The 8,538-nt window shown below is 36.9% G+C and overlaps 1 protein-coding gene across 1 annotated transcript; it reads right to left on the bottom strand.

Moving 5' to 3' along the window:
- Positions 1 to 781: 781 nt before the first annotated feature.
- Positions 782 to 5,020, bottom strand: LOC140149755 (uncharacterized). Its single transcript, XM_072171808.1, has 2 exons — positions 4,889 to 5,020; positions 782 to 2,575 (listed from the first exon to the last, which is right to left on the bottom strand). The coding sequence occupies exon 2, from the start codon at positions 2,571 to 2,573 to the stop codon at positions 1,005 to 1,007; it is 1,569 nt and encodes a 522-aa protein (XP_072027909.1). The 5' UTR covers positions 2,574 to 2,575; positions 4,889 to 5,020; the 3' UTR covers positions 782 to 1,004.
- Between the last annotated feature and the right edge of the window lie 3,518 nt (positions 5,021 to 8,538).

Genomic DNA, 8,538 nt, shown 5'->3' with positions numbered 1-8,538 from the left:
TCTTTTAGTAAAGCTAGATGAGAATAAGTATATATGTGTTCACGTAACCTTCTTCAACTCATTTGCATAGAATTGGATACCAAGATCGTATTCTGATTCGTCGAACTTCGAATTAGCATACTTTTGGATACCTCCATATTTGGGTTTGCCTAATTAATATTAATGACGATTACGTTGTTTACATCATGACGTCATTAGAGCTTGTCACTCGTCCGATTCGAAACACGAAAAGCATTTGCACTTTTCTTTCCATTAATGTTATATCATGAAATACCATATAGCGGAGGTGTTAGTTTTTTATATAAGGAAAATATTCAAACCGATGACCCCATGTTGACAATGGCTAAATATGCTGTATTAGTTCTGGAAAGGGTCCGTGACGGTCCGCCATTTTTTTTCTTCAGATTTTGATGTCATTTAGTAGACTTACTTACCAGTCGTTTTCATTATCCTAACTACAGTTTGCACATTGAAAAGTGAACTTGACGTATGTGATGCGAAAAATTCTTGCCGTACCTTTTTTGATTCATTTTTCAGCCGGGACGGTTACGTTTGCGGCCACGCATCGGTATAGGGATGACCAGTTCTTGTGTATATAGAATTATAGAGTTTTGTCAAGTTTCTAGATTCCTCTGCAAATGTTGTCTTAAAATCTAACACGAGGTAGCCGTTGCACAACTTTTGTACATTTACACGAGAGTTGGCAATAAGTTTCCAATATACTTGAATATATAAGAGGCATGTATGTGTTAACAGATTTGATTATAAACAAGATGTACAATGTATGTGACATAAAAGTATTGTTTCATCCGCATTATTTGCAATGTCACTTCTTGTTATCAGCAGTGCAAGGCTAAAGCACTTTATAATGTCACAATATCTGCACTTGTGTGCTTTATCATACTACAGGTCTGCATGTGTCATTTCATGTCGCTTCTTGTCACCAGCCTTGCTAAAGCCCTTGTCACAATATCTGCATTTGTGTGGTTTATCACCTGTGTGTGTCATTTCATGTTGATTCTTCGGGTTAACCCGGGCAAAGCCCTTGTCACAATAGCTGCATTTGTGTGGTTTACTACTGTGTGTATCATTTCATGTTGCTTCTTGTTACCAGCCTGGCTAAAGCATTTGTCACAATATCTGCATCTATGTGGTTTATCGCCTGTATGTGTCATTTCATGTCGCTTCTTGTCACCAGCCCGGCTAAAGCACTTGCCACAATATCTGCATTTGTGTGGTTTATCACCTGTGTATGTCAGTTCATGTTGCTTCTTGTCACCAGCCCGGCTAAAGCACTTGCCACAATATCTGCATTTGTGTGGTTTATCACCTGTGTGTGTCAGTTCATGTTGCTTCTTGTCACCAGCCCGGCTAAAGCACTTGCCACAATATCTGCATTTGTGTGGTTTATCACCTGTGTGTGTCAGTTCATGTTGCTTCTTGTCACCAGCCCGGCTAAAGCACTTGTCACAATATCTGCATTTGTGTGGTTTATCACCTGTGTGTGTCAGTTCATGTTGCTTCTTGTCACCAGCCCGGCTAAAGCACTTGTCACAATATCTGCATTTGTGTGGTTTATCACCTGTGTGTATCATTTCATGTTGCTTCTTGTTACCAGCCTGGCTAAAGCATTTGTGACAATATCTGCATTTGTGTGGTTTATCGCCTGTATGTGTCATTTCATGTCGCTTCTTGTCACCAGCCCGGCTAAAGCACTTGCCACAATATCTGCATTTGTGTGGTTTATCACCTGTGTGTGTCAGTTCATGTTGCTTCTTGTCACCAGCCCGGCTAAAGCACTTGCCACAATATCTGCATTTGTGTGGTTTATCACCTGTGTGTGTCAGTTCATGTCGCTTCTTGTCACCAGCCCGGCTAAAGCACTTGTCACAATATCTGCATTTGTGTGGTTTATCACCTGTGTGTATCATTTCATGTCGCTTCTTGTCACCAGCCCGGCTAAAGCACTTGTCACAATATCTGCATTTGTGTGGTTTATCACCTGTGTGGGTCATTTCATGTAGCTCCTTGTTGCTGACAATGCTAAAGCCCTTGTCACAATACATGCATTTGTGTGGTTTATCACATGTGTGTATTATTTCATGTTGCTTCAAGTTACCAACCTGGCTAAAACACTTTTCACAATATCTGCATTTGTATGGTTTATCACCTGTGTGTGTCAGTTCATGTTGCTTCTTGTCGCCAGCCTGGCTAAAGCCCTTGTCACAATATCTGCATTTGTGTGGTTTATCACCTGTATGTGTCATTTCATGTCGCTTCTTGTTGATAGCATGGGTAAAGCACTTGTCACAATATCTGCATTTGTGTGGTTTATCACCCGTGTGTGTCATTTCATGCTGCTTCAAGCTACCAACCTGGCTAAAACACTTATTACAATAGCTGCATTTGTATGGTTTAGCACCTGTGTGTGTCATTTCATGTTTCTTCTTGTCACCAGCCTGGCTAAAGCCCTTGTCACAATATCTGCATTTGTGAGGTTTATCACTTGTATGTGCCATATCCTGTAGTTCTTTGTTCCCAGTCTGGTTGAATTCCTTGCCTCTGGATCCCATCACTGTAATTATAACCAGAGTGAAAGTTATAAAAATATTCTACAAAATATATAATTACCAAAATAGCTCAAAATGATCTACGGTACTTGAATGTTGGAATGTTTCTGTTACTTATTGTTCTATTAACAAGGGTGGGTCAAAGATTCCTGAGTAGTCAAATTTCTCCATGCATAAGTACATTTTACGAAATTTATTAGTGCATGATAAGATATTCAATTAAGGGTGGGTCAATAATGTTTGAAAAAGTAGCATAGCCAAGATTTTAAGGCGATGGGGCAAAGCCCATCAAGTTTTGTCCCCATTTGTCAATTTTTTGTCCTGAAAATTTTCTGTGATGAGGGGGCAGTTCCCCCTGGCTATGCTCCTGTTTTGGAAGCTTTCTTTTTACCTATATATATAAATTAGTCTGACCGCATTAATTAAGGTACCTTTGTCTTCAAACCACATGTACCACATACTAAGTGTATAAATGATTAAATGATACCACATACAGTGGCAACTCGTTAACACGATCCCTCTTAACATGAAGTTCCGGATAACAAGAAGTATGTTTTACATTCCCAAGCATACATTTCACATGTTATTAGAACTGGATAACACGAACGCCTGATAACAAGAAGGAAAATTTGAATTCCGCACAACTTCGTGTTAATGAGTTTCCACTGTACTTGATTTCATAAGGTCATGTCTTCCATAGTGGGTGTATGGGTTTCAACTTGAATAGCCATGAAATTGATACGCTGCACTGCACTCACTGTTCTACAGACAAATACAGGTAAATGAGGCATCTTTGAGATGGTCACTTTGAGATGAATGTTTGTTATAAACATCACAACATATCACATTTTATAATAGCACAATTAATAAATAAGTTGCATTCTAACATTGGTGCAATACTGATATAATATTGGATGGCTGAGCATGATACCATAACATATCGGATGAGTCATAAAAATATTGGACGAGCCAACGGCGAGTTCGATATTTGTATGACGAATCCGATATGTTATGGTATCATGCGAAATAAGCCATCCAATATTATCATTATTAGGCTTTCTTAACTCCTAATAACTCTGAAAACATAATAATGGTTTACCCTGCAAGGTGCACACCCTAGTGTTTTCAATACAATTCTGGTATCAACCCTGCGCACCCTATTTTTTAGGGCTATACATGTGTGCAGGGTATACCAGAATTATTCCACCTAGTGTTCTTTCCATTGTTTGTGACTTGCATATGCATATGTAGAACCATAGATTTTAAAATTTATGGTACAACACACACACACCAAAAGGCAGTTGTACTTCATTGCAGAACCTAGGATAAAAAAAATCCCATCCAAAGACTTCTAAGTACTATCCAAACCTAGCGAAATTCTAATCCTTTAGCAATAATTTTGTGCAATTTGAAGGAAAACAGTGCAATTTTTGTCACTTGCATTGTATGCACATCAGCAGCACTAGCTGAGTATGCACTACAATCAGGGACAATGCATGATTATGCACTTCGATTGGATGCACTGCATAGTAAAGCACTGGAATCAGCAGAACAAGGATTTAATAACAGCAAGTGCTGCAAAATTATGCACAGCACCTTAAAAATACAGTACACTTAAGGGAAGGGGTATGAACGTTTGGACAGTATTTATTGTGGGACATTAGAGCACTTCAGACATATCAATTGCATTCTGAATATGAAGAATGTCTTCTGATATCAAATAATTTTAATTTTTGAAATTAGCAATGTAATACACATTTTATGGCAAATCATTAAAATTGATATTTTTGATATTTAACAGTACTTGAAGTAAACTTTATAAATCTGATGATTTATACTTAAAGTGTATGTAGGTGGGATGAAAAGCCGATGATCAATTGAAAATTTTGACCTTTCGTATTGAAGATATGGATTTTTTTTCCAAAAACACCGAAGAAAATAGGTCTTTTTAGGAAAAAAGCCATATCTTCAATATAAAAAGGTCAAAATTTTCAATTGATCGTCGGTTTTTCCTCCAGCTACATACACTTTAAGAATATATCATTAGATTTATCAAATTTATTTATTTCGTTATATATCAAAAATTTGACAATTTTAATTTTAATGATTTGTCATAAAATTTGTATTATATCGTGAATTTCAAAAAATTAAAATTATTTGATATCAGAAAGACATGCTTCGTATTCAGAATGCAATTCGATACATCTGAGGTGCTCTCATGTCCCACAAAAAATACTGTCGAAACGCCATAAACGCTCATTCCAGATCCCTTAATATCTTGTCAAGGATTCATGCTTTTCATTTTATTCCAATCTTACCTAGCACCTATAGTTCTAGCTAGTGTTGATGGTTCGCTATACACTCTCCTTCAATACTTAATTCTTCCTGACTCTTCTTGATACTTTGTCTTCTGTTGGTTTGTGCCTATGTTAATCACTACTGTTGAGTGGTATGAGATGATTCCGCAATGATCCTGTGTACTTCTGTTGGAATGGAATGTATAGCAAAGTTTGTTACCAAAATAGTGGATCAAGGCTCGGACTCCCGACACACAGCAAAAGGCAGTTGCACTTCATTGCAGAACCTAGGATAAAAAAATCTCATCCAAAGACTTCTTAGTACAATCCAAACTGGCAATAAATTTTGTGCAATTTGAAGGAAAACAGTGCAATTTTTGTCACTTGCATTGTATCGCTCATTCTACAAAATCCGGTGCCAATAGCCTTTTTTCCATTCTTTGGTCCACAAAAACTTTGTCGAGCATTTAGGGCATCAAATATGTTGTTTTTCTGGTAGAACTCAACGAGATCTATACGGACATATATAGTTTTCCATACTTTAAATGCTTTCTTCAGCCTGATTAACCCTTGCAAAGGCTCAAAAATCGCTAAAAATGCGTTTCCACAGCTCAAGTGTCACATCTAACCCTGAATATTTTCTTTGAATAAATGCAATTTCTTTACATATTTGTTGCTTTTTAATTAGATAACGCACCATCATATATTGTTTATCAACATTATTTTTTATTGATTAAAATGTCTTTGTGTAATTCTAAAATAAATTGCACTTTCCACCAAAACGCTGTGAGCTCGTTACCCTTTTTAACACACGTTATTGGAAAGAAGTAAAACAGAGGTATCAATGTAATTTGCGGTTTTGAAAGGAAACACTCATAGGTTTTAAAAATCACAGTAAAAATCGTGATGCTGTAGCATTTTGGCATAGAAATGTTGTAAACATTGAAATTTCGACCGACCATGTAAAGATTGGTGAGCTATGTTACCAGGATTCTATAGTATGCACTTGTATTACATGTACTTCCTAATAATATGTGAAAAAAATACTGTCGAAACGCCATAAACGCTCATTCCAGATCCCTTAATATCTTGTCAAGGATTCATGCTTTTCATTTTATTCCAATCTTACCTAGCACCTATAGTTCTAGCTAGCGTTGATGGTTCGCTATACACTCTCCTTCAATACTTAATTCTTCCTGACTCTTCTTGATACTTTGTCTTCTGTTGGTTTATGCCTATGTTAATCACTACTGGTGAATGGTATGAGATGATTCCGCAATGATCCTGTGTACTTCTGTTGGAATGGAATGTATAGCAAGGTTTGTTATCAAAATAGTGGACCAAGGCTCGGACTCCCGACACACAGCAAAAGGCAGTTGCACTTCGTTGCAGAACCTAGGATAAAAAAATCTCATCCAAAGACTTCTTAGTACAATACAAACTGGCAATAAATTTTGTGCAATTTGAAGGAAAACAGTGCAATTTTTGTCACTTGCATTGTATCGCTCATTCTACAAAATCCGGTGCCAATAGCCTTTTTTCCATTCTTTGGTCCACAAAAACTTTGTCGAGCATTTAGGGCATCAAATATGTTGTTTTTCTGGTAGAACTCAACGAGATCTATACGGACATATATAGTTTTCCATACTTTAAATGCTTTCTTCAGCCTGATTAACCCTTGCAAAGGCTCAAAATCGCTAAAAATGCGTTTCCACAGCTCAAGTGTCACATCTAACCCTGAATATTTTCTTTGAATAAATGCAATTTCTTTACATATTTGTTGCTTTTTAATTAGATAACGCACCATCATATATTGTTTATCAACATTATTTTTTAGTGATTAAAATGTCTTTGTGTAATTCTAAAATAAATTGCACTTTCCACCAAAACGCTGTGAGCTACGTTACCCCTTTTTAACACACGTTATTGGAAAGAAGTAAAACAGAGGTATCAATGTAATTTGCGGTTTTTGAAAGGAAACACTCATAGGTTTTTAAAAATCACAGTAAAAATCGTGATGCTGTAGCATTTTTGGCATAGAAATGTTGTAAACATTGAAATTTCGACCGACCATGTTAAGATTGGTGAGCTATGTTACCAGGATTCTATAGTATGCACTTGTATTACATGTACTTCCTAATAATATGTGAAAAATACTGTCTAAACGCCATAAACGCTCATTCCAGATCCCTTATATCTTGTCAAGGATTCATGCTTTTCATTTTATTCCAATCTTACCTAGCACCTATAGTTCTAGCTAGCGTTGATGGTTCGCTATACACTCTCCTTCAATACTTAATTCTTCCTGACTCTTCTTGATACTTTGTCTTCTGTTGGTTTATGCCTATGTTAATCACTACTGGTGAATGGTATGAGATGATTCCGCAATGATCCTGTGTACTTCTGTTGGAATGGAATGTATAGCAAGGTTTGTTATCAAAATAGTGGACCAAGGCTCGGACTCGACACACAGCAAAAGGCAGTTGCACTTCGTTGCAGAACCCAGGATAAAAAAATCTCATCCAAAGACTTCTTAGTACAATACAAACTGGCAATAAATTTTGTGCAATTTGAAGGAAAACAGTGCAATTTTTGTCACTTGCATTGTATCGCTCATTCTACAAAATCCGGTGCCAATAGCCTTTTTTCCATTCTTTGGTCCACAAAAACTTTGTCGAGCATTTAGGGCATCAAATATGTTGTTTTTCTGGTAGAACTCAACGAGATCTATACGGACATATATAGTTTTCCATACTTTAAATGCTTTCTTCAGCCTGATTAACCCTTGCAAAGGCTCAAAAATCGCTAAAAATGCGTTTCCACAGCTCAAGTGTCACATCTAACCCTGAATATTTTCTTTGAATAAATGCGATTTCTTTACATATTTGTTGTTTTTTAATTAGATAACGCACCATCATATTGTTTATCAACATTATTTTTTAGTGATTAAAATGTCTTTGTGTAATTCTAAAATAAATTGCACTCTTCTTCTTCAATTACTCTTTTCTTCTCGATACTTTGTCTTCTGTTGGTTTGTGCCAATGTTAATCTCTACTGGTGATTGGTATGAGATGACTCGCAGTGATCCGGTGTATTTCTGTTGAATGGAGTGTATAGCAAAGTTTGTTATCAAAACAGTGGCTGAAGGCTGATATGGGACTCCGTCACTAATACTTGAATTCACAGTAACTAAATAATACATGGCACTGCATGTTTTGGGTGTTATTTTGCTAAATTATTGGAACAAAAGTTTTTTGCCATCCTTACACCTCCATTTTCATGTGACCCAATTCGGTTCACTTAGGGCGTATTCTCACTATAGACATAATGCAGACATGTACCGGTATATTGTGTAGGCCTATTAGTACAACGACGGCCATCAAGATTTGTGCATACAGCATTTCTGGTATAAGTGGATTGAGTCCACTTGTAAGTGCGTTCTCACTAGATGCTGTTTGATACCGCGTCCTAAGTACGAGACTACCTCAATGAGGTGGTCTCGATGCTACATCCTGGATGAAAGATCGAGACCACTTAGTTCGCGTTCTCACTATGTAGGATCGAGTCCACGTCCTGGTATCAAACATGCATAGTGAGAATGCGCCCTTAGGCTAAAACCATATATAGAGAGTAAAAACTTCCCTATCAGTCCAAAGCACATACTTTATAGC

This window comes from Amphiura filiformis, chromosome 4 (assembly GCF_039555335.1).
Source record: "Amphiura filiformis chromosome 4, Afil_fr2py, whole genome shotgun sequence".
Taxonomy (NCBI): Eukaryota; Metazoa; Echinodermata; class Ophiuroidea; order Amphilepidida; family Amphiuridae; genus Amphiura; species Amphiura filiformis.
Note: the sequence above shows the minus strand (reverse complement) of the source record. Positions and strands in the feature narration are given on the sequence as shown.